The sequence below is a fragment of the Corythoichthys intestinalis genome, chromosome 2, assembly GCF_030265065.1.
Source record: "Corythoichthys intestinalis isolate RoL2023-P3 chromosome 2, ASM3026506v1, whole genome shotgun sequence".
NCBI classification, from domain to species: Eukaryota; Metazoa; Chordata; class Actinopteri; order Syngnathiformes; family Syngnathidae; genus Corythoichthys; species Corythoichthys intestinalis.
In genome coordinates, this window is record NC_080396.1 from 29,871,226 (window position 1) to 29,896,120 (window position 24,895).

The following is a 24,895-nucleotide window of genomic DNA, read 5'->3' on the forward strand; positions in this document are numbered from 1 at the left end:
CATTGCATGCCTGCGTGTGTGTCATCTGGTCTTCTCTCTGGTGGTGTGGTTATAAATAATGTGTGCATGTTGGCTCATTTTCCCTAAGGAGATTAAAATGTAGCAGTAAATGAAATTCAATTTTTCACAATAATCAATGGTTATTTTTGTGTGATTTGAAGACAAAATGTCGGAATCGAGCTCTTAGACCTACGTTGTAATTCCAGCCTTTGAGTGTTGCCGTACATCTCTGTACTGTATGTTTAATAGCTTATATATATATCAATACTTTAATCAAAAGAATTTAGAATATTTACTTGACATCTGTCAAGCAGTTAAGAGGCGGAATTTCCCATTTCAAACTGTCGGGTTTGGACGTAAAGTAGAACCTGTCAAGAAACACAATTGACAAATAAAGAACGTGCACTGGCAAGAGGGAGCACAAGAGCCCGCCTGTGCTGATAACGCCTCCTAGAATAACATGGCTGACATCATCATGAGATTAAACTAGCGGGGGGGGGCTCTAAAAATGTCCACGGGCATCACAGGCACGTTCTTTGGACTGGGACTACTTTCATTACCTCAATAGCAAGCACTTTCTTTTGATACCCTTGACATATAGTGATGAAGACCACAGGTTCAGTTGAAGTACAAACTTCCAATTTATGCACAATTATAACATGAGTGACATCCGACAACCTTAACATTGCACACACTGGAACCAACCGTGTTTAATGTGTGTGGTACATTTAAAATAAATATATTTCAAACAGTTCGTTCTCGTACATGGAATGGTTTTAAATGTTTCCTTTTGTTCCTTCAGAATAGAATTTCACAGTCAGGAAGGTCATTTTGTTGACTTCACATGCTGTGTGTGCATATATTAAAATCACACCGTGTCCCGCTCAGTTGCAGAAAGCTGGATTGCATATATAGGTTATAGAAGGGGGGGTTGATTTATCACTGTGCTCTTGAATGAGTCCCTATCCAGCTCGGTTACAGTTCTCCATTGTTCTGAGAAGCTGGATTCCTCCTGAGAGAATTTAATTCAGCCTTGGTTAATTCACTTGCTTTGATTTAACAAAGTTTGTTCACATTATTAGATCTCCAACAGAACATCCACATTATTGCGGTCAGTCACGCCGTCTCTACTGCTTGCTTGCAATTTGTCCGCAGTTCCAATTCACACTTTGGATTTCCTGTCTTCTTTATTTATCAGAAATTCTTATGGGAATTAACATGGCACTCAAAAGCTGAGGCCAGGTCATCTCGCATCGCACTTTCTGTCACTTCGCATTACATCCCACTCCAACAACTCCAATGACACGCTCCTTTTCTGTTTGCATGGAGGGGCCGACCGGGTTCCTGTTCACGGCCTAGCTGTCATTTGTGATTGGAACATCTGGTGGATGTATGCCACCTCTGTTGTCCAGAGGAGAAGGCAAGGACACACACGTCTCCAAGGTGGTCTCAGTCAGTCAGTACTGGCTGTCCTTGGTGGTAGAGGTGTGCGTGGCAGTGGAGTCATCAGGCAGCGAGCCCCGGCGTCCGGAACGCGATCCGCAATGCAGTAGGTTCTGCAGCTCTCTAGACACGCTGCTGGAGAAGGCCGTGTAGATCCACGGGTTGGTGCATGAGTTGAGACTGGCCAGCAGCATTAGGATAGTGAAGGCAACTCCTGCAAATTCCATGACATCAATACACTTACAATGTGAGGACATATTTTGATTGACCAGCATCGAAACATGAAAAATGTGTCACCACGTTAGCTAGTTATTTTGTTACTTCACAGAGCATTACGGCAGATTATTTTTCAAGGGTTCTGTATGGTGATTGATTGGATGACTAGATGACAAAAACACATGATTAGCGATTTTGTTGTCTTGCTCTAAAGCAGGGGTCTTCAAACTATTCCAGATACTCTAGGCAAGGCAAGGCAAGGCAAGGCAAATTTATTTATATAGCACAATTCAACACAAGGCAATTCAAAGTGCTTTACATCACATGAAGATCATAAAAATCACAGTTAAATCAATACAACGTAAAAACCAAGACAATCAAAATCGGAAATAAAATTATACATAAAAATCGCATTTAATGACAAATAGAATAAAAATAAATAAATAAAAATAAAACAAAAACTACTACTAATAATAATAATTGAAATCAACAATGGAGATAAGCACAAGAGGAATAGAAAGCAAGTAGATTGAAATACATAGACAGTTATGGATATGCAGTGCTAAACAAAAGCGTTTTTAGCCCTGATTTAAAAGAGCTAACAGTTTGAGCATACTTCAGACGTTCAGGTAACTTGTTCCAGAGGTGAGGAGCATAATAACTAAATGCTGCCTCATCCTGCTTGGTTCTTGTTCTTGGAACATGCAGGAGACCAGTTCCAGAGGACCTTAGTGGTCTAGATGTCTCATAGGAATCTAACAAATCAAGCATGTATTTTGGTCCAAGGCCATTAAGTGTTTTGTAGATGAGCAGTAGTATTTTATAGTCTACCCTTTGACTCACTGGAAGCCAGTGTAGCGATTTCAAAACCGGTGTAATGTGGTCCAGCTTCCTTGTATTTGTGAGGACTCTGGCTGCAGCATTCTGTACTAGCTGCAGCTTCCTGACTGATTTTTTATCAAGACCTGTAAATATACCGTTGCAATAGTCCAATCAGCTGAAAATGAATTCATGCATAAGTTTTTCCATTTCTTGTTGAATCAGAAGCCCCTTAATTCGGGTTTTATTTTTTAGGTGGTAATAAGCGGATTTAGTGACGGACTTTAGATGGCTATCAAATTTTAGGTCTGAGTCAATAATTACGCCAAGGTTTCTGACTTGATTTGTAGCTGTAAGTGACATTGAGCTAAGTTGCCTCCTTATCTTTGACCTTTCCTTTTTTGGCCCAAAAATGATCACCTCTGTCTTCTCCACATTTAACTGGAGAAAATTCTGGCACATCCATTCATTGATTTGATGAATGCATTTACTCAGGGAGACTAAGGGACTCTAGGCCAGGGTTCACTAAATCCGGACCTCGGTGCCACTTTCCCTGTCGTGTTTTCCACGTCTCTCTCCCCTAATACACCTGAATCAAATGATTATGTCATCAGCAACCTCTCCAGAAGCCTGATAATGATCCTGATCATTTTGATTCAGGTGTGTTGGAGGAGGGAGACATTGAAAACACAAAAAGAAAAGTGGCACCGAGGTCCGGATTTAGTCAACTCTGCACTAGGGCTGTAGTGGGTGCAGGATTTCATTCAAACCAAGCAAGACAACCCCTGTTCACCAATCTGATGTTTTAGAAGTATAATCAGTTGATTGCAGTCAGGTGCCAGTCAGGTGAACCCCATTGTTTCAACTTTCTGTACTGGATCACTTGGAACAAAAACCAGGACCCACAGCCGCCCATAAGGACAGGTTTGGAGACCCCTGCTCTAAAGTACTCTAGACTCATTGACCTGTCAGTTCAACTCGTACTGAAAACCTTTCAGCATTGTAATTCACTTTTCCCTATAGGATTGTAAACTTTCCAGATGGGCAACATCCTGTTGCATTTTGGAACTAATAATAAGTATTACGTCAGAACCCAAACAAGCTTGGAGACAACAAATGACGGAAAAACTGGTTTGAGATTACATTGCCATAAAAATCAGCCCTATGTGTAGTTTTTTGTGTTAGATTCATTAAGATTACATTTTCTCGTTTAAGGCAAAGGTCACTTGTAAAATATAGGTGAGCTGTGCATGAGAACACAATGCCCTCTATGTGTCCAACTATAAATTTGACTGTGTACATGCTCCTACCGTAGATCATTGTTGACAAAATGTCAACATCTTGTCAGGTTGCAAAATACGTAAGGAATACAAACAGGTTATTTACTGACTTCTGTGGTTTGACTTTAGCTTAAGATCCCACGACAAAGTCAGCACAATAGCTATAAATCATGCACATTATCTTTACGCTAAGGAGCACATTCAATTATCAATTGCCAAATGATTTCAAAATATCAACAACATCAGTTGTAGACCATTTCAAATCAAGCCATATCGAAGAACGTAAGCAAATCTACATAGCCCTTGAAATGTGTGTGATACTGACCTTGATTGGGAGGGTTGGGGTCCCAGGCGGCCCACAGCTGGACAATGAAAAAAGGGGACCAGCATACAGTGTAGACCAGCACAATGACCAGAGTCATTCGGACCGTTTTGGACATTGCTTTGGTGATGCTTGGCGGTGGCGCCACTGTGGGGTGAGGGGGGGCGTAATCGAGGGAGCAACGAGGTGAACCTGAGGTCACCTGGCAGGATGTGCAGGACTCCTGACAGTCAGGACCATTCACTTGCTGCACATCCGCAGAAACTGCGGTTGAAGCTGCTGTATCTGTCATTTGAATTTTATTATAGGTGTTTATGTGAGGTTTGTCGTTGATGGGCTTCAAGTGCAGCCCTGCCCGAGCGCTGCCACTGGATGACCTTCGACCCCTCTCTCTGGCCCGATCCTCTTCCTTCTTAAAGCTGTGAAAGTGAAAGAGGATTTCATTCCTCTTTAGCTCAGCCATCACCATCCTCTCTGACTTCAGGTAGATGTTATTGTGGATCTCCCGGAAGATTCTTATCTGCAAGATGGCAATAGTTTTTTTCCCATGTGCAGCAAAGTTGAAATTACATCACCAAGACATTATCTCATGCAAATGGACTCCGTATTCAATTTTAGGAAACATATGTGCCAGGTTTAGCTATTCTGTGAACATTTCTGCTAGGAGGGGAACAGGAAATTGAAAGAAAAAGGAGAGCCAAACATTTTCATGTGGCGTTATTCAATTTTGTTACTCTCTCATTTGGATGCAGAATGGATTCAATAAAATTTTACTGGCGTAGAACCATTCTTCAACAGATATAACTCTTTTGCAACACTCAAGTGCATCTGCTACTCCAAACACTATACATATGCCCAATCAATATGGCCGCAAGGTGATTTGAAGGACCAAACGCTCACGTCTGTCATAAAGCTATAAACTTTAAAATAACTACAAATATTTTCTTTGATCCTCAACTTCTGCTGGATGAGGGTGTACAATTTTTTGCATTTATCTTTTTGAAACAAGATTTCTGAGATACGTGCTGACGCAGTGGTAAAGTTCCTGATGAAATTACCCTATGAGACGTTTGGGATGCAATCCAAGGCATTAAACTTTATCACTGAAAAGATTGATCCCATACCGACCAGTTGGACTACTCTAGACTGCTTTGAACAATTTGAGCGATCATAGGCGTGCTGGAGAAATGAGTCAGCTCCAATGAAGCTGATATTGACAATCACGAGACCTGACTCGCACAACTCGTAAAATGAAATAGACTGTGTGGGTAAAAAGACTGTGCAAACAAAATGGAGCATTTCAAGGTATAAATCGCAGGAAAGGAATTTTCAACAACATTCTACAGATTATTAGTACAATGCCATTATGTTAAACACATGACACGGAAAATGTAAGTACAGTGGTACCTCTACATACGAATTTAATTTGTTCCAGGACCTGGTTATTATATCGAAGGATTTCGATGTAAAGGATTTCCCCATAACAATACATTATAATTCCATTAATTCGTTCCACAGCCCGAAAACCTACACTAAATCCTTAATAAATGCTGCTGATACAATTGCAAATAGCAATTACATATAGCAACACAAATAAATTATGAAAAAGATGTGAATGATAATATACCGTATTGGCCTGAATATAAGACAGTGTTTTTTGCATTGAAATAACACTTAAAAAGTGGGGGTCATCTTATATTCGCGGTCTAGACGTTATACCCATTCACGAGGCTAGATGGCGCCAGATATCATTGAAGCGATGTTCTGTCATGACAGATCTCAGCTACTCTCAAGTTTAACCAGTTTGCATTATTTTATTGCAATGTTTTTCCTTATTCAGATTTGTTTCAAGACTACAGTTAGTTAGACTTCACTTTGATGGTTAATGCAGTTATTGCAATTTTGTTGTTTTATCACAATAGATTGGTTTATTTACATGTCAAAAACCAGAAGCCATTCATTTACAAATGTGATTGCACTTCAGTTTACATATTTAAATGTTCAGATATTAAGATCTGAATGAGGCAAAATAACATGCTTTTTCTCTCAAATATATAGCTGTAATCATTTGTTTCAGATGTACTGTAATTATTTTCTGTATAAAAATTAATTTGGTGTTCAAAAAGTCTTTTTTTCAAGCTTGAGTCTTGAAAACGAGGGGGTCTTCTTATAATCAGGGCCGTCTTATATTCGGGCCAATACGGGAATAATCGTAATAACAATAATACCTGTAATAATGTAACGAATAGGGTTTAATCTGGCTGTGTGGTTGTGTTTTGCGTGGTGTACCTGAACGCAACGCGTGGCTGACTTGACTGAGTGAGAGAGGGACTTTTTACTTTCACTTTGTTCAGCTGCGTCCCACAGTAGGCATGTTGTGTTGCACAAGTTCTGAAATAAATGATTAAAAACTTGACGAACCTGGCGATTTTTTGGCGATGTTACTACAATAATAATTGTCACCTTAACTAAAGACTGGCGAAAATAGGGGGAAGACGACCGCAAGATTGTAGACATTCTACGGTCGTATTGTCGAGCCAGTTCACGGACACGTGCACCACGCTCATATTTTTCCATCATTTCCATCTTCATTTCAATAGTAAGCCTCACCTTTTTGCTTTTTTTTCACCACCTGCACTAACGTTCTTGGAACCCATGTTGATTTCTCTCACAAGAAAATCTGCTCTGCATCCGTCTAGCCGGAAAACAAAGAAACTGCGGCAATGTCATAAATCGTCGTATTTCGAGCATGTCAGCTGATGTAAAAACAAACGGCGAGTCAAATTTTACGTCGGATGTCGAAAAGATCGGGTGTCGAAGTGATCGTATGTCGAAGTACCACTGTACACTGGGACTTCTAAAAGTTTTTTTTTTTTTTTTTTTTTCGCAAAAATGTTTGAAAATTGCAGTAGAGCCATAAAAAAATGGTCAAAGATACTGTTAGCTGAGATCTCGATTCTTTGCCAAAAAGTGTGTGCAGCTCACAGTGGTGGTCGTGTTAATTAGTGGAAATTGCTAGACTCTGGAAATATCTTTCCCCAAATAGATCAGCGAACCAAACCAGTGGGGGGCCCGCCCACCATGGAATAGTCTTATTCAGACTCTCTCTAAGCTTAGCCAAGTCCCAAACTAATCTGAGCATCAACAGTCATTGTGGAGGTGGCGCTTCAGTGCCTTGCCCTTATGACGCATCCAGTTTTTTTTTTTTTTTCCTTTTTGTTGTATTAAAAAAAATAAAAACAATACTGGAAGAGAAAAATCCAAAAAATGCCTTGCTGCTACAAAGTGCAGTAACCCAACACTTATGCGCTATCTTGTCTACATGTGCCAGGCTCGGATTGGCTTGTGACGAGACAGCATGTATCCTGCCTCTTGCCCAAAGTCCGCTGGGATAGTCTCCAGCTTACTACAAGCGGTCATATTCTTTGTATAGTCTACATGCTAGTCTTTGCTTAAAACGAACAAACAGACAAAAAAAGAATGACCTGACAGATGGTGATGATGAGGGCAGGCAGGAGAAATACAGCCACTGTCATCCAGGTGATGTACGCCTTGAGCCCCCACACCTCTGCAAAGTGACCCCAGCACTCAAACTCACCAGGACTCACTTCTGATCGTGAGAAGATGAACACCTGACATAAAGACAAAAGGAACAGGACGTTTGTAAAACTGACATGAAAATGACTGACAATGACCTCAAGGTACTAAAAGTAGATTAAGTTCTCTAGTATGAAGTCACCAGCCTGGCCTCTAATTTCCTGTCTGACCATTTGTCTCTGCCCCGAAGGTGATTCTGGTAGCCCTTACCTGCGGTAGGCTGAGAACTAGCGCCAATCCCCAAGCCACCATGACCGGGGTGTTCCAGCGGGAAACCGCCCCGCTACGGTAAGCCTGCAACGGGCAGCAGATGGCATGGTGCCGGTCCACTGTCATGGCAACTATCATGTAGGAGGAAGCAAACATGCCCACAATCTGCAAGTACTTAATGGAACGGCACAGGAAATCGGGTCCCTGAAACTTGTCAGTGATGTCCCAAATGAGTTGGGGAAGAACCTGCACACACACATTTTTGGGAGGGCGTGTATCATCACAACACACTTTTCAGGTCGTCACACCATTTTCAGCCTCCCCGCACTCAGACTGATTATCTGCTGCTTAAATGAGCTTCTTACACCTCGCAAGTGTTCAGACACATTATTTATAATTGAAACTCGGGAAAACACATCCCCGTAGACCCGCAACCTTGATGATTCACATTTGTGAGAAATGACGCTTGAAGCTGTCATGTCATAACTTTGAAATATCGGCATTGCTTTACCTAGAAAATACTAATGAGACTAAGAAGAAATCCGCAAAGAGTGAGCCAGATGTGAAGGGTTTTAAATGTTTTCCATATATTAGAACAGCGGTGTCAAACGTATAGCTCACGGGCCATAAATGGGCTGTCATGGGGTCCAGACCAGCCCACTGGCGAGTTCTGCATGAGAGGCACATTTTATTTCGTTCATACTGTACACACAGAATAACATACTCCTCTGCTGAGGGAGTGACACCACTAACAGCAAATCATGATTGGTAAATGGAATTCACGAAAAAAAAAAAAAGCGCTTTATTTAATGCGACAGTGGGTCAAATAAGTATTTAGTCAATCACCAATTGTGCAAGTTCTCCTACTTGAAAATATTAGAGAGGCCTGTCATGGTCAACATGGGTAAACCTCAACCATGAGAGACAGAATGTGGAAAAAAAAACAGAAAATCACATTGTTTGATTTTTAAAGAATTTATTTCCAAATTAGAGTGGAAAATAAGTATTTGGTCACCTACATACAACCAAGATTTCTGGCTGTCAAAGAGGTCTAACTTCCTCTAACGAGGTCTAACGAGCTTCCACTCTTTACCTGTATTAATGGCACCTGTTTTAACTCATTATCGGTATAAAAGACACCTGTCCACAAACTCAGTCACACTCCAAACTCCACTATGGTCAAGACGAAAGAGCTGTCGAAGGACACCAGAGACAAAATTGTAGACCTGCACCAGGCTGGTAAGACTGAATCTGTAATAGGTAAAACGCTTGGTGTAAAGAAATCAACTGTGCAAGCAATTATTAGAAGATGGAAGACATAAAAGACCACTGATAATCTCCCTCGGTCTGGGGCTCCATGCAAGATCTCACCCCGTGGCGTCAAAATGATAAAAAGAACGGTGAGCAAAAATCCCAGAACCACACAGGGGGACCAAGTGAATGACCTAAAGAGAGCTGGGACCACAGTAACAAAGGCTACTATCAGTAACACAATGGGCCGCCAGGGACTCAAATCCTGCACTGCCAGACATCTCCCCCTGCTGAAGCCAGTACACGTCCAGGCCTGTATGCGGTTTACTAGAGAGCATTTGGATGATCCAGAAGAGGACTGGGAGAATGTGTTATGGTCAGATGAAACCAAAATAGCTTTTTGGTAGAAACACAGGTTCTCGTGTTTGGAGGAGAGAGAATACTGAATTGCATCCGAAGAATACCATACCCACTGTGAAGCATGGGGGGGAGCATCATGCTTTGGGGGCTGTTTTTCTGCAAAGGGACCAAGACGACTGATCTGTGTAAAGGAAAGAATGAATGGGGCCATGTATCGAGAGATTTTGAGTGAAAATCTCCTTCCATCAGCAAGGGCATTGAAGATGAGACGTGGCTGGGTCTTTCAGCATGACAATGATCCCAAACACGCAGCCAGGGCAACAAAGGAGTGGCTTCCTAAGAAGCATTTCAAAGTCCTGGAGTGGCCTAGCCAGTCTCCAGATCTCAACCCAATAGAAAATCTGTGGAGGGAGTTGAAAGTCCGTGTTGCCCAACAACAGCCGCAAATCATCACTGCTCTAGAGGAGATCTGCATGGAGGAATAGGCCAAAATATCAGCAACATTGTGTGAAAAGCTTGTGAAGAGTTACAGAAAACGTTTGGCCTCCGTTATTGCCAACATAGGGTACATAACAAAGTATTGAAATGAACTTTTGGTATTGACCAAATACTTATTTTCCACCATGATTTGCAAATAAATTATTTAGAAATCAAACAATGTGATTTTCTGTTTTTTTATTCCACATTCTGTCTCTCTTGGTACTCCTCAGATTGGTCAAGAGTCAATTACCTAGCTAACGAACTGGAGTTTGTTCATGATTATCCAATTTCTTCAAGTTCAGTAATGTTGCTAAGTGGTTAATTTCATGTTACAAACAAATGTATAGCACTCCTAATTCATCCTTAAAAATACAATTGTTTCATTGTCAGTCAAATGGGCCTCTATTTTGAAATGAACTAAATGCGTTTGTTTGTCTGGTGGGATTTCCGGGTACCTCTCAGAAAATCTACCCAGGCTCGCAGAGGAACACCTTGGTATGGCCTAGGAAGATCTGGACAAAATAGCTAGGGTTGGGGAAGCCCGGGTTCCCTTGCTTGAGCTGCTGCCATACACGCCCGGTTGACTTGCCAAAAAAATAAATGCAGAATTTATCAGTCAAGTGCCCTAAAAATATGTTTTCTGATATTATTCTTTCTTTACAAGCCAAACAAATGCTTGTGAGAACAGTCCCCCATAGGGAACTTGCATACAGTATTCTGTATATAGAAACAGTCACTCCAGCAAGTTTGTGAGTATCGTACTACATGAAGGTTATAGGCTAAGTACTAATGACAAGAAGTCATGAGGTCACCTGAAAGAAGGCCACCACCAGGTCAGCCACACACAAGTTGACCATGAACACGTGCATTGGTGCATTGTGCTTCCTTCTACGGAGCAATACCCACAGGACGAAGCTATTTCCCAGCGTGGTTAGAGCCAGCACCACCCCTAGAACAGCGATCTCTGCCTGGGCCAGGCCTTGGTCGCGTACCCTTGGCTGGGGCAATGGGTAAGGGGTGGTGTTTGAGGCATTCTCCGGAAAGATCCCAAAGAAGGATCCTCCACTGTGGGAGCCGTTGAGAGTGTTGAGGTCAAACAAAGATGAGGAAGAGTGGTTGCTGTTTCCCGTCACGACCAGAGAGGAGAGGGCCAAAGCATCCCAGTCCGTTTCCACACTGATGCTTTCCATTCCTGCAAAACAAACATTGTGCTCATGTGGTAAGCATGATAAATTGTCTTGTTGCTTGGTGTGAGGTGATGCAGGGTCATGAAGCATCTGTTATCTTCACATTATTTTATTATAGCCTATTAACTGTCTGCGTTTTCCCAAAGGCGAGCACCTGAGCCTTAAATTTGAGCCATTAGCATAGATTGCATTTGCTAAAGGGAGGCCTCAACTTTATCCAATTTGACAGACGGGTAGCAATCATGCTGTCATGTGAATATTATCACATCTTGAGTTTTTAATAAGTCAGGCGAGTGCGCGTCTCAGTGTTTGTCCACGTCTCATATTCGTATGTTCGGTTTGACGCAAGTATGGTTTATTTTCCCTTTCATACTTTCTCAAGGTTGACGGACAGATTTTTCCTCTATCCCTCCAGTTTTATTCCTTCACCTCCACTCCACATAATCATCCCATGCTTACCCCTGTGCATTCCTATTTTTCCTTGTTTTTCTTCCCTGCCCTCCTTCCCATCTCTCTTCCCCACTTAGATCTTGATTCTCCTCCTCCATGTCACTCTTGCATGCAATAAATGTCATGTTTGTTTTTCTTTGCTTATAAATAAATTTCTCAAACGTCACAAGTGAGTGGAATGAGATGACAATTTGAGAAACAGAGGGTTCATGAGATGCTGGGTGCAGTCTTAAATAAATGTAAACACTAAAAAAAAAAAAAGTGGAAGGAAGATGATGGAGATACTGTTGAAAGAAAAATGGCAGAAAAAGAAAGCATGATAAAGTCAAAGAGTTCACAATGATAAGAAAGGGGCATGTGGCTGGATAAGGCTCTTAAAGCGGAAATGTGAACTAAGGTTGGCCAACCATGTTTTTGAATAATATCAATGGCTAAACAATTATAAGCATATTTTCGTTATTTTTTTTTAACGCAACCCTTCCAGATTCTTTGTTTAACCCATAGCAACGCCCTTGACAACGAAAATGCTTTTCTTCGGCAATCTTCGGAAATCTTCGGAAATTACGTCACACTGAGAAGTGCGAGGGAAGTCCGCCATAGAACAGTATTGTTTGTTGCATTGCTTCTCGGTAAGATGCCACGGCGTTGCGTGGCAATGTTTTGTTCTCACTCAAGCGAAAAGCTGTATGAGTGGCCTAAGGATAGCAGGGCACGTAAATGGACATGTTTCGTTCGCACGAAGCGAATGAATTTCACGCCATCATCGAGTAGTGTTCTCTGCTACAAACACTTCGAAGATGCCTGCTTCCTTAACCGGTCTGCTTATGATCAAGGATTTGCCAAAAAGTAAGTGTGATTTTTGGATACATGACTGATGACTTTGTCAAAGCAGAGCTGCCAACTGTTGTGGAATGAACCGTAGAAGCTAGCGACGTTAGCCCAAAGCTAACTCGTGGCAATCCCCGATCATAGTTGTTGTTACGTTCGCTAGGTTAAGCGTGTTTAAATTGCGCTTCATCTACGATCTTGTCCGAAAGGGTTAATCCACTGTCAATCGGGAAAGGGGTGTGGATGTGCATATAAGCGGGTCGGCGTCGCGGTAATTCACGGTCACGTTGCCGTAAGAGACACACACCGCCGGTGAGTTTGTGCACATTTATTTGTATTTGTATTATGTATTTCCACCTTCATGCTTCAAGCATTGCATTTGTACGGTTCAGCGTTTCTTTCACGGTGATCACTTGATAGCCTTCTAGTTTGTGTTTTACGAGAGCCACTGACAGGTGACAATTGACAACAAGCATGTTGGTTTTAATGTCTCGCAGCGAATCAGCGAGCGCGCAGGTCAGGCAGTGAATCATGGGAAATGTAGTCTCGGGACAACACTGAAGTGGTGCTTTGTAATCTGTTTGCTTGTGTGAAAAAACTACATTTCCTCATGCCATTAGACGCCACTTCCTGCCGAGAGCCCCAAGCTGTGTTCGTACTGTTAGCTCCATGTGTTAATAAAGAAACAAAGTTGTCAGCATGTCATGTGCTCGATACCTTTGTCAACAAAAAGCTCATAACAAGACACTGCACGATCCGTTTAAGAGACGCTGGGACTGGAGAGCTGTGAGTAGTAGGAGGCGAGGAGAAGATGAGCGAGAAGCAAAACTTTGCGGTGGAATGTGGCGGCAGTCTGCTATTATTTTGTTTTCTTATTGTTGCCACAATAAAGTGGAGAAAGCCATCAACGACTCATCTCCTTCTTCCCCCCAACGTTTTTATATTATTATTTTATATGCACGAGAGCTGCTGGATCTGCCAAAATGAACATGAAGTCTGATTTTTTTTTTTTTTTAAACAATGTCATCAGATAGACAAAAACATAAAATTATGTGCAAATGCCTGCATCTTCAAATCATGAAGATAATAACAGCCTATATCTTATCAATCTTGTAATCTCGATGGGTCTTGTCTCCATTCCATGTCAGGTGGTCTAGGCGCACTGTTTGCATCCTGATTAGCGTCTGGCTAATACATGTTAGGTCCAACATAAAATTCCAACCTCCTCTTCTTCCTCCAACTCCTCAAAAACTTGGATCTCCTCCCTTGCGCTCGATCTATCGCTTATATCGCTGTTTGAATCATTGTTTGAAGGGCTTTGTATGGCGGCCGTATGGAGCGCTGCCATTGCTGTTCTCGGTGTGACGTATCACTTCCGGGTTCATCCCCTTTCAGGCTTGAACTTCGGAAACTTGATTATTTTGTCAAATATACAACATATAAATTATTTTTTTCATGCTTTATTTGTTGGACAATGTTTAAATACTTTAATTGTGACCCTATTTGGCATGTTATGAAATTACTTCACATTTCTGCTTTAAGTGAGCATGGTTGTTTTTAAGGCAGACAGTTTAGGAGTGTGATGCTTGTCTGTCCGATGCCGCCAGAAATCATGTTTGGAGCTTTTATCATGTTTATTTTGACTGCATTCTACTTGCTGCATTGGTCAGTTTAAGAATATTTATATATTACGCCTGGCTTTAACCCTATCAAGTACTGGTACTTCAGATAAATAAGAACAAAACCTATTGCTGACCTGGCCGTTACATTGATGTGAGTCTACATGTAAATCTTGCTAGCATGTTTTAACTCTGCAAACTTCCCCTTTGATGGTGTGTTTGTTTTCAACTGATATTTGACTGACCAAGTTCTGCTTATACTTGTCTTATGTCCTAATAATAGGAAAGTAAAAGTGCCCTAATAGTATGTGGGGGTTTTCACTACCCCACTGGGATCCTGCTGGCCAATTAGCTGCTAATAGTGCTACATGACATATTGTCAAGTGTCGCATGTTGGCTTTGACCGAGGAATGCGTGAGAAGTCGTGCCAGATGGATTTCTTTGGCCTGCACCAAGGCGGAACTGAGTGAGAGAGAACTTGTCAAACATTCCTTCAAATCTCTATTAGACTTGTCCATGGATAAAAAATGTTCTTATTAACTGTTACTATATTTTGTCCTTATGGCACACCGAGGCAGCATTCAGCTTGGTTGGCCTTTTGTGACACTTATACTGTAGCTTGCATAGAGCGTGACGTGAATGGCTGTTCCTATATTTTTTAATTAAGGTTTAATGGTACACGGTGGCCTTATTTTTCATTAAGGTAACTCCAGGCCTCTTTGTTTGAACCCAGAAGTATTGCTCCCCTCTCTGTAATTACACTATAGTGGATTCTTTGTTCCTACTATATCATCTTGTTATCTATATACTGTATGACAATGTGACAGGTGTTTAATCCCCCCCCCCCCCCCCCCCACCTTGAAGCAAGAGGTATCATTATTTAGCAAAAACGGTAAAACTCTCTAAACCCACTGAAAATTCACCAGAAAAGATGAGAGGTTCTGAATATTTACATTTCTGTTAGATTATTTTTAACAAAGACTGTCGCAAAAATCACAAGTATAATGTTACGCCAACCACTAATGTGATATAAAACATGGAAATACAAGACACAGAACAGGCTACTGTTTGATCATGATTGACAAGCATATGGCAGCTAGCCAGTTGGCGCTAACGTAGCAGCAAACATTTTCACTCAGTGTCAAATGGTACAAAGAGAAGGAATCAAATGCAGGACGCCACACAAAGAAAGTCACGTCAATGTTTTTGATTCACAAAAAGTTTGATTAATACCAGCTGACAGGTTTAACAATAACAACCAAAGATAATAAACAGTAATTCGGTATGTAATTGGATACAGAAATTTTAAAAACAAAATTAAAAATGTAGAAATTGGCTTAACAATGGAATAACTTTCCCACAGTCACCAGAGTGTTTGCCCAATAGCATAATTGCCTATGTTCTTTTTAACTCATTCACGGCCATTAATGGCCTACCCGGTTCAAATGGAATGGCCTTCAATCGCTGTCTATGGCAATAAATAATTAAAAAAAACATCACAGTCTTGAAATGAATAAACGAATAAATTAATAAATAGGGTTGTTCCGATCATGTTTTTTTGCTCCCGATCCGATCCCGATCGTTTTAGTTTGAGTATCTGCCGATCCCGATATTTCCCGATCCGATTGCTTTTTTTTTTTTTTTGCTCCCGATTCAATTCCAATCATTCCAGATAATTTTTCCCGATCATACACATTTTGGCAATGCATTAAGAAAAAAATGAATAAAACTCGGACGAATATATACATTCAACATACAGTACATATTTATTTATTATGACAATAAATCCTCAAGATGGCATTTACATTATTAACATTCTTACTGTGGGAGGGATCCACGGATAGAAAGACTTGTAATTCTTAAAGGATAAATGTGACTTGGTATATTGTGACTAAATATTGCTATCTAGTGTATTTGTTGAGCTTTCAGTAAATGATACTGCAGCCATTTAACTTCTGCCCAAATGCATGATGGGAAGTGCTACCATGACTGTGCGTAGGGGCACCAATTGCTATATCTTCTCTGCGTTGGGAAAGAACATAGGGTGTTAAGAAAATAATCAACTACTAACTTTCTTCCCCACATTGCCTCCCACGTTATTTTTAATTGCTGAGAGAGGTATTGATGGCTCCAAAGGCTGTCAAAATTCTCTCTACTCATTATATGCTGCCTTTTAGCACTATCTATAGGTAAAATGGCGTCATTATAGATTGAACGCGACAATGCGTGAGTGGGTCGTGCAGCGCATGCGTTAATTACTTAACGGGATTAATAAAAAAAAATGAATTACCGCCGTTAATGCAATTAATTTGATCGCCCTATTTTAAGCCAAAACCACTCTGGATGAGTGTAAGACATTTTGTCTGTAACGTTAAATACAATTAGAAAACGATTTAAATAAAACATATATATACTGTATATATATATAAAAAAAAAAAAGGCATGTCCGATATTTTTTTGCCGATTCCGATACTTTGAAAATGACGTGATCGGATGTCCCGATCGATCGGGATGACATCTTTTTTGATCAATAAAAACCAATGTGCTTACTCAATGTCTTGGTTTTTTTTTCATTGTTTTTTTTCTCATCCTAGTCATGGAGTTGAACTGACGCAGCTGAAATCCATTTGTTTTGAACATTTTCAAATATGAATTTGGCAACTATTAGACATCTGGCAAATTAGAGCGGTCCAGCTTCCAGGCGTGAACTGGAAATGCCTATCCCTCAAAATATATTAAATAAGGTACAGACCTACTACTATTTATATCCCACATGCATCCTTGAGACTAAGATTAGTATTGTAGATTATTTTCAAATGGATCCACAACTACAGTTGATCCTTGCATAGTTTTATAGACTCCCTGCATGTCCCATCATCTGCGGAAGGCAATTTTTTTGGTGTCATGCTATATATCCCACTGATTTAATACGAAATTCCCAAGTAAGCACTCTGTGTTTTATATATATTTATTTTACTTGTTTTAGTTGAATTGGTGCCTTATCTTCATGTAATTCCCTTTCATTCTCCTGGTATAGCAATTTGTTCGATGTCTGCTGTTTTAAAAGTGTTTAAGAAATCCAATTTGATTGATTGGATGGACTGCAGAGATTGTTCTTGGTCGTTACTCTAGCGACACTGCTCACTCTCTTTACTTTAAGGCTTTCACTCAGATTAATGGAGGAGTCTGCTTCTCTATGTTGTATCTTTGCAGAGACAAACTGGTGGTAATCCATCAGTTTCCATGTCATCGTCATCCTCTCTTAGCTTGGCATATTTGGTTGCGGAACTTGCGGTGCCTCAGGCTTGACTGAAACTGGTAGTTAAGGTGCGCAAGAAAAGGTCTACAGACTCGGCATCTTTCAGCACATGTTGTGCACACGTTTAGGTCAAAAGCTCTAAAAATGATTTCATCAGCCAACTATGCACACAGTCAAATAAGCACAAACCTCCCATTAATTAAAACCGCAGTCAGCATGATGGTGAGTTGTATTTCTGATTTGTTTTTACTGGAGATGGACATGTTGATCTCGGGCTGGTATCAAATATTAGCTGTCAGGGAGCCCATTAACCAACATTCATATGCATTAAATGGGAAAATGTTGACATCAGAAGTCTAATTCACACGTTAACACTTTCTTCAATTTCCATAATCATAAGTTTATTAGATTGCTTTTCACATCTGCAAAATATTCAGTCATTTTTTTGTTTGTTTCTTTTTTATCTTAAATAATCGACATCTTTGTTTTAAAAATGCTAACCTAAAGTGTCCCAAGCTCAGAAGAAGAACTGTGACGTGAAATGAAAACTTCAACAAATAAATAGTTCCCTAAATTTGCAACAGCAAATAAAGTTTAGCAAAATGTCAATACAATTGAAATGTTGATCCTTCACATATATTTGTTTGAAGTTGAACCCAGAAACAAAACATTCCCATGGTCAGCAGCATCTCCTTTAAAGGGTACCTTGGATAGAAAGACATGTAGTTCTTAAAAGATAAATGTTAGTACGAGTTACAATAATTTGATATTAAAACCCCTCTTAATGTTTTCGTTTTAATAAAATTTGTAAAATTTTCAATCAAAAATAAACTAGTAGCTCGCCATTGCTGTTGACGTCGCACGGCGGTGACATCACAGGGCCACGCTGCCGTACATTACAGTGTCACTCAAAAAAAAAACAAAAAAAAACGTGTCACTCTTTAATTATGTAAGATAGTGATTTAAATACACCACAAGGTGTCATTGGCGAGTTTTAAATTAATAAGAGCTCAAAACAATGATTGCGTTTTGTCCCTCGACTGACGCCGTAGTAGTCAATCACAACAAACAGGACTTCTGATAATGGCTCCCAGCATCATAATCTGTTTATTGTGACTAAATATTGCCATTCAGTGTATTTTTTTAGCTAAACCAGTTGCTAAAATGTTTAAATAGAAGTTGACCGAACTCTGAGTAAGTTTTATGTGTATTATGCATATAATTTGATTGTGAATTTGTGAATGCCAGTTCTCTTTGCATTGTTGTTTAACTGTTTGAGAATAGGGCCTCCTTAATACAGATTGAAGCACTTTTCTTTTTGTGAACATTATTATTTTTTTAGAGATACGAATATTATTTTGTTGTATTTTCAATATATAATACTTATGTTTGTTGTGAAGGAGTTGCTAAAGCTTATGCCAATAAGTGGGGCGGTCCAAGCTACGAATCTGATTGCGTGTCCACTCTCTTTCTGCCTTAAACCCCATTGTGCATTAAAGGAAAACTTCTGCGTCAGTCAAGGGACAAAACGCAGTCAATGGCTTGATATCTAATTAATTTAAAACTCGTCATTGACACCGTGTGGCGTATTTAAATCACTGCCTTACATAATTAAAGAGTGACACGTTTTTGTTTTTTTTAGAGTGACACTGAAGTACGGCAGCGTGGCCCTTTGACGTCACCGCCGAGCGACGTCAACAACAATGGCGACCTACCAGTAAAAATAATTTTACAAATATTATTGAAACAAAAATATTAAGAGGGGTTTTAATATCAAATTATTATAACTTGTACTAACATTTGTCTTTCAAGAACTACATGTCTTTCTATCCAAGGTACCCTTTAAAGTTTACTGTGAAGGCAGTTTTTAATTGATCTCTTGGTAACAAAAAAGGCTGATACCAATAAGCCAAATAAAACAAAAGAACCAAGGGAAAAGACTAAATATTGACCCGGCTCATTATCGGTCTACAGCTATTATGTTTTTGTTTATACTCGATGCCAGTCGATCAAAATATTGCTTTACATGACACTGTACTATGGCAGAAAGACAGGACTGCTGTGAAACGCAACATGACATCAACGACAGAATGTTGAGCTCATTTCTTTCAAATTAATTTGGTGAAAATTGAGCAGTACAGGCATTGGAAATGACTGTAGTGGAACCACAGCATATTTTACTTAAGTGTTACGCTTCCCTAATTGCTTAGTTCCTCTTTATTTCTTATCTTTTTCTTTTTAAAAAATCACTTCATTTCTTTTTTTGTTTCAACTGATTCGCTGCCATTGATAGGAGAGGTGTCAACTCCATTCTAAGTTAAAATGGATTGGACATTTATCCCTGTCAATGACAGTAAATAAGTAATGTTCGCCTTACTCTCAGAAGAATTTTCTTTTATCTGTGCTTTGTTTTCTAAAAATGTTAACTAAAAACTACTGAAAACAAGAATACTGATAGTTCTACTACTGCTTAATTTGACAAATAGGCATATTTCTATTGCCAAAACTACAGAACAAAGGTATGAGAAACACGTTCAATGTCACGGATGCTACAGTGTAGAATATGGCGATGGTGACCTCACGTGAATATACAGGGTGTCCATAGTCTTTTAACTAGGGTTGCTCCGATCATGTTTTTTTGCTCCCAATCCGATCCCGATCGTTTTAGTTTGAGTATCTGCCAATCCCGATATTTCCCGATCCGATTGCTTTTTTTTTTGCTCCCGATTAAATTCCAATCATTCCCGATAATTTTTCCCGATCATACACATTTTGGCAATGCATTAAGAAAAAAATGAATAAAACTCGGATTAATATATACATTCAACATACAGTACATAAGTACTGTATTTGTCTATTATGACAATAAATCCTCAAGATGGCATTTACATTATTAACATTCTTTCTTTGAGAGGGATCCACGGATAGAAAGACTTGTAATTCTTAAAGGATAAATGTGACTTTGTATATTATGACTAAATATTGCCATCTAGTGTATTTGTTGAGCTTTCAGTAAATGATACTGCAGCCATTTAACTTCTGCCCAAATGCATGATGGGAAGTGCAACCATGACTGTGCGTAGGGGCACCAATTGATATATCTTCTCTGCGTTGGGAAAGAACATAGGGTGTTAAGAAAATGATCAACTACTACCTGTCTTCCCCACATTGCCTCTCACGTTATTTTTAATTGCTGAGAGAGGTATTGTAAGGCTTTAGCCACATAAAAAATGGCTCCAAAGGCTGTCAAAATTCTCTCTACTCATTATACGCTGCCTTTTAGTGCTATCTATAGGTAAAACGGCATCTTCATAGATTGAACGCAACAATGCGTGAGTGGGTCGTGCAGCGCATGCATTAATTATTTAACGAAAAAATTATTTAAAGCCGTTACCGCAATAAATTTGATAGCCCTACTTTAAGCCAAAACTACTCTGGATGAGTGTAAGACATTTTGTCCATAACGTTAAATACAATTAGAAAACGATTTAAATTTTTTAAAAAATAAAATAAAATAAAAAAATATATATTTTTTTGTTGTTGTTGTTTTTAAAGGCATGTCCGATATTTTTTTGCTGATTCCGATACTTTGAAAATGACGTAATCGGACCCGATTGATCGGGATGCTGATCGATCGGGACATCTTTACTTTTAACCATTTCAAAAATGTATTAAAAATGCAATTGATTAGATATTTTATTCAGATTTGTTCTATTGTGTTCAGTGTTTATTAAAGTTTTTTATTACACTTCATTTGTGTGTTTCAGGGATCCTATTTCACAAAGAGGTGAATGTTTACCTCGACCTTTTAACTGAATATGTGGCACCACAACTGAATGACCTTCAACCAACCATCATTTTTCAGCAAGATGGTGCACCACCACATTGGGGGCTGCATGTTCGTGGGTTCCTCGATCAAACATTTCCGGACCGCTGGATTGGAAGGGATGGGCCAATTCCTTGGCCTTGGCTGCCACGTTCACCAGATATTACTCCCCTGGACTTCTTTCTATGGGGCTATGTTAAAGATATCATGTATCGAACAAAGATAAGGGACATTACTGACCTTAAGCGAAGGATTACTGATGCCATTGCCACAACTGATGAGGCGAGGCTATGCTACAGCGAACATGGCAAGAAATCGAGTACCGTCTTGATGTGCTTCGTGCAACTAATGGTGCCCATGTAGAAGTGTATTAAAAGAGGTAAAAATAAAACTTCAATAAACGCTGAATACAATAAAACAAATCTGAATAAAATATCTAATCAATTGCATTTTTAATAATTTTTTTGAAATGGTAAAGAGACTTTATGGACACCCTATAATGCATAGATTGTGGTGTTATTTCCGCGCAGCCTTTAAATATAATCGAAAATTAAATAAATACTTGTTCAACACCTTGCGGATTTTTTCGTAAACACTACACTAAATAAGACCTTTCTTTACAACATTGCAACATGCACTATGGTATGCTTTTTTGGTGCTGTTGTAAGCATGGCACGAGACATTATTTACATACTGATCAATGCAACAAAGGCCTGAGTGAGTCACCAGTGCATTATAAAGCTCAGTTGACCTAGCTTTCTTCTTGAAACTCTGCATGGAACTAAATTGGATCCTCATGTAGCACAAACACAGCACACTTTGTGAATAAAGTACTTCAATGCCAGGTGGAGGCTCAACACATGAATGCGGAGTAGCGTCCATCGACCCGTGATTTATTCATCAGCCGCAGCGACGTGGGAGTCATAAAAATAAACAATTTGTTCTTTCACCGTCACAGCAAAAGAGCTCATTAAATGTTAATCATGTGGGACAACACCTCATTAATCACCCGTGTTGTCATTGCCACCTGTGCTTTGTGTCAGTCACAAACAGCGTCAGTGTATTTCCACAATACAGTACACCTTAGGCAGAACTGAAGAACTTTACCTTTTTTTTGTTATGTATCATTAACCAGCAACACGTGCTCTGAACAAACTCTTTACTAGAGGAGGGGTGAGGCAACATGAAGAACACATCATGAAGTGAACACAACAAAACAAGTCAGTCGATTGAAGGGTATTTTTTCCCTAATGATGACTATAACCAAGGAAGCCACTTTGTGCTTGTTTTGGATTAAAGCAAACACTTAAAGGGGGAGCTGGAGGTAATAAAAATAGCAAATGATTAATGGAACAAGCCCTTTGGAGCACCAGAGTTGATGCAAAAAAAATGTAAATTCCTGAACTCTGTTGTTAATTTTTCTGCCAAACTGTGATGTTTTTTCTAAAGACAAGATGAAAAGCTTTTTGGCATTAATTGCCATTACTCCAGGAGGAAAGTGCTGCAAGTCCACATGCAGGATAAAAATACACTTTTATTGTTCTTCAGTGTCAAAGATACCAAGAACACACATCTTCCACATACTCGATGAGAAAACAAATTGAGACATTGGGTTGGGTGTTAGGATGTGTCCGCACTTGTAACGTTTGGTTTGGTTTGGTTCAAATACTGTCTGGTGTGATTTCTCTGCTTTTTATTTTGTCAAGTGTAATCTATCACCAGAGCTGGATTGACTAAAGATATCAATAGTGAGCGCCAAAATCAGAACGCAATCACATAATTTCTTAACATGTCATTATATGCTGTTTCTGTGTTTTGAGAAGCTTTTCATGACACCTCAGCTAGTAAAATAACAAAATATTCCATAAAGCTGAAAAGCACTTTTTGTATGGAAAATTCTTGTTTTCCTTTTACTACACCTCATAAACATTCAAAGCCATCAGCCTGCGCTGGAAAGAAAAACAATAATTATACTACCAAAATTAAAGTCATAATCAGGTTATGTATGTTGAAGTTGAATTTTTACCCCGTGAAAAAGTCATAACTTTACATGAATTAGGTCTTTAAAACACAAGTTGAATTTATTATAAATGAGGTCAGACTTGTGCCAGAACCTATTCAAAATCAAGTTAATTGGCATCTATTTTAAATAAATGGTTAATTGTTTAAAGGTTTTTTTTAATGTAAAATTATCCATTACACCCTCTCAACTGTAAATAATCTTAAGTTTTTCTTGTAGTCCCTTGTGAAAGCATCTTTATGTGCAATTAAAAGAAGGCATTTCCAAACATCTGATTTTACTTTGGAAAAAAAGTGATCATTAATTTTTCTGATTTTCTGATGGACCATTAATGGGATACTATCTCTGAATGTTCTGAATTTCCACGTCAGAATAATTCAACATAAAAGTCAGAACTTGGTGGTCTCTGTTTTGTCTTCCTCACTTTCAATCAAACAACCCTTATTGGCATCCAATCTGCTGAATTCTTAACTAATTTATCAACACACATTCCGCCTCTCACCTCGCCTCGGTCTTCCTACTGCGTGTTTTCTCGACCGCGGCTGGGGGACAAAGCATTAGTGCTGTCACCATTTACAGTCCATTAACATTTCAAGCTTCAGCGATTCACACGAATAAACTGACACTTTCCTGGAGCTCTACTAATCCAGTCAAACCCTTTTGAGGAGCCAAAGCTATTAAACGCATTATCACTCATCTGTGTTTTCGTTTTGCTGATCAGGACCTTCCCTTCATTCCCTTTCTATTTTTATTTGGTTTTACACAGAACAATTGTTGGTTCTTATAATTACAAAAACAAGCTAATAAACACTGTTGTGAAACTGTATTGGAATTTGTGTTTAACTACACACTTGTGACACGTCATTATGTAATGTATGCAGGAAAAATTAAAATAAGTGGTGGAATTATTGATCAAATAATAAAGAGCAGTTCTACAATGATGTGCGTGCGTATCAAGGAGACCTTAGCTGCTGTTTGTTTGCAGAGAGATGACCCACATTGATGCTCAAACAGTTGAACTGTGCACAACCATCACTAGTATGGATTTATACCACACACAGAGTCATAAACTTTAAGTCAAAATAATAATAATAATAAGGGAGAACATGAAGGAAACTCACGTATAATCCACTTTGGCTGTGCAACTGTGTGAGAGTTGTCAGAAGAAAGAAATTACAAATTGATCAATCCAGGCTATGACTCAGGTTGAATGCAAAATAAATAGGAATAAATATCACTGCATTTTTAGGTCCTTTTTTTTTTTTTTTTTTTTAACAGAAGCCCCTCTTCTGATGTCTCCTTGCTCACAGAGTTCACAAATGCTCCTAATCCCCGGTGGGAGCCATGTGCGTCCCAGCATCAGCGGCGACTTGTGCGTCACTTCTTCATGCTCTGGCAATGTGCTCTGCCTTCAGCTGCAGCAGCAGAAATGAATTTGAGCTCCCTGCCTCCCCACGGTATCCCCTCCTCCTAGGTCAAGCCCGTCCTCGAGGGCTGAGGGTGGAGCGTCCGAACAGTCGAGGAAGGGTGCGATTGCTTTACATATCTGTGATGTGTGAGTGGGGAAGAAAGAGGTGGGATACTCACTCACATGCTATGAACAAATAAAGGTTCATGTTTGCCGGCGGGGTGGGAGCCTCCCTCATTGCGTCTAAAGGATTTATGCCCTGTGCATACACGCTGGTTTTGTTTTGATTCGAAGAAACTCCTCTGTCTTGCGCACCATGG

At 39.6% G+C, this 24,895-nt stretch overlaps 1 protein-coding gene across 7 annotated transcripts; it reads right to left on the reverse strand.

Annotated features, from left to right (window-relative positions):
* Positions 1-626: 626 nt before the first annotated feature.
* avpr2aa (arginine vasopressin receptor 2a, duplicate a) lies at positions 627-24,577 on the reverse strand. Of its 7 annotated transcripts, XM_057830116.1 has the most exons (7): positions 24,289-24,577; positions 23,670-23,706; positions 10,791-11,170; positions 7,888-8,133; positions 7,566-7,712; positions 4,084-4,600; positions 1,671-2,624 (listed from the first exon to the last, which is right to left on the reverse strand). In XM_057830116.1, the coding sequence occupies exons 3-7, from the start codon at positions 11,166-11,168 to the stop codon at positions 2,206-2,208; spliced, it is 1,707 nt and encodes a 568-aa protein (XP_057686099.1). In that variant the 5' UTR covers positions 11,169-11,170; positions 23,670-23,706; positions 24,289-24,577; the 3' UTR covers positions 1,671-2,205. The 7 variants fall into 7 exon arrangements, 6 of the variants coding, with proteins under 6 accessions (XP_057686100.1, XP_057686104.1, XP_057686103.1 ...); XM_057830117.1 differs by lacking the exons at positions 1,671-2,624; positions 23,670-23,706 and adding an exon at positions 627-1,657; XM_057830115.1 differs by lacking the exon at positions 23,670-23,706 and having other exon boundaries at positions 1,674-2,624.
* Positions 24,578-24,895: the final 318 nt, after the last annotated feature.

What these genes read in the sequence shown, in the direction of transcription:
- avpr2aa (XM_057830116.1), bottom strand. Translation starts at nt 11,168, where the DNA reads ATGGAAAGCATCAGTGTGGAAACGGACTGGGATGCTTTGGCCCTCTCC. An exon ending in TCATCATCACCATCTGTCAG is followed by an intron (nt 4,601 to 7,565) that starts GTCATTCTTTTT and finishes GCCATCTTGCAG; the next exon opens with ATAAGAATCTTCCGGGAGAT. An exon ending in CCCCAACCCTCCCAATCAAG is followed by an intron (nt 2,625 to 4,083) that starts GTCAGTATCACA and finishes GTATATTTACAG; the next exon opens with GTCTTGATAAAAAATCAGTC.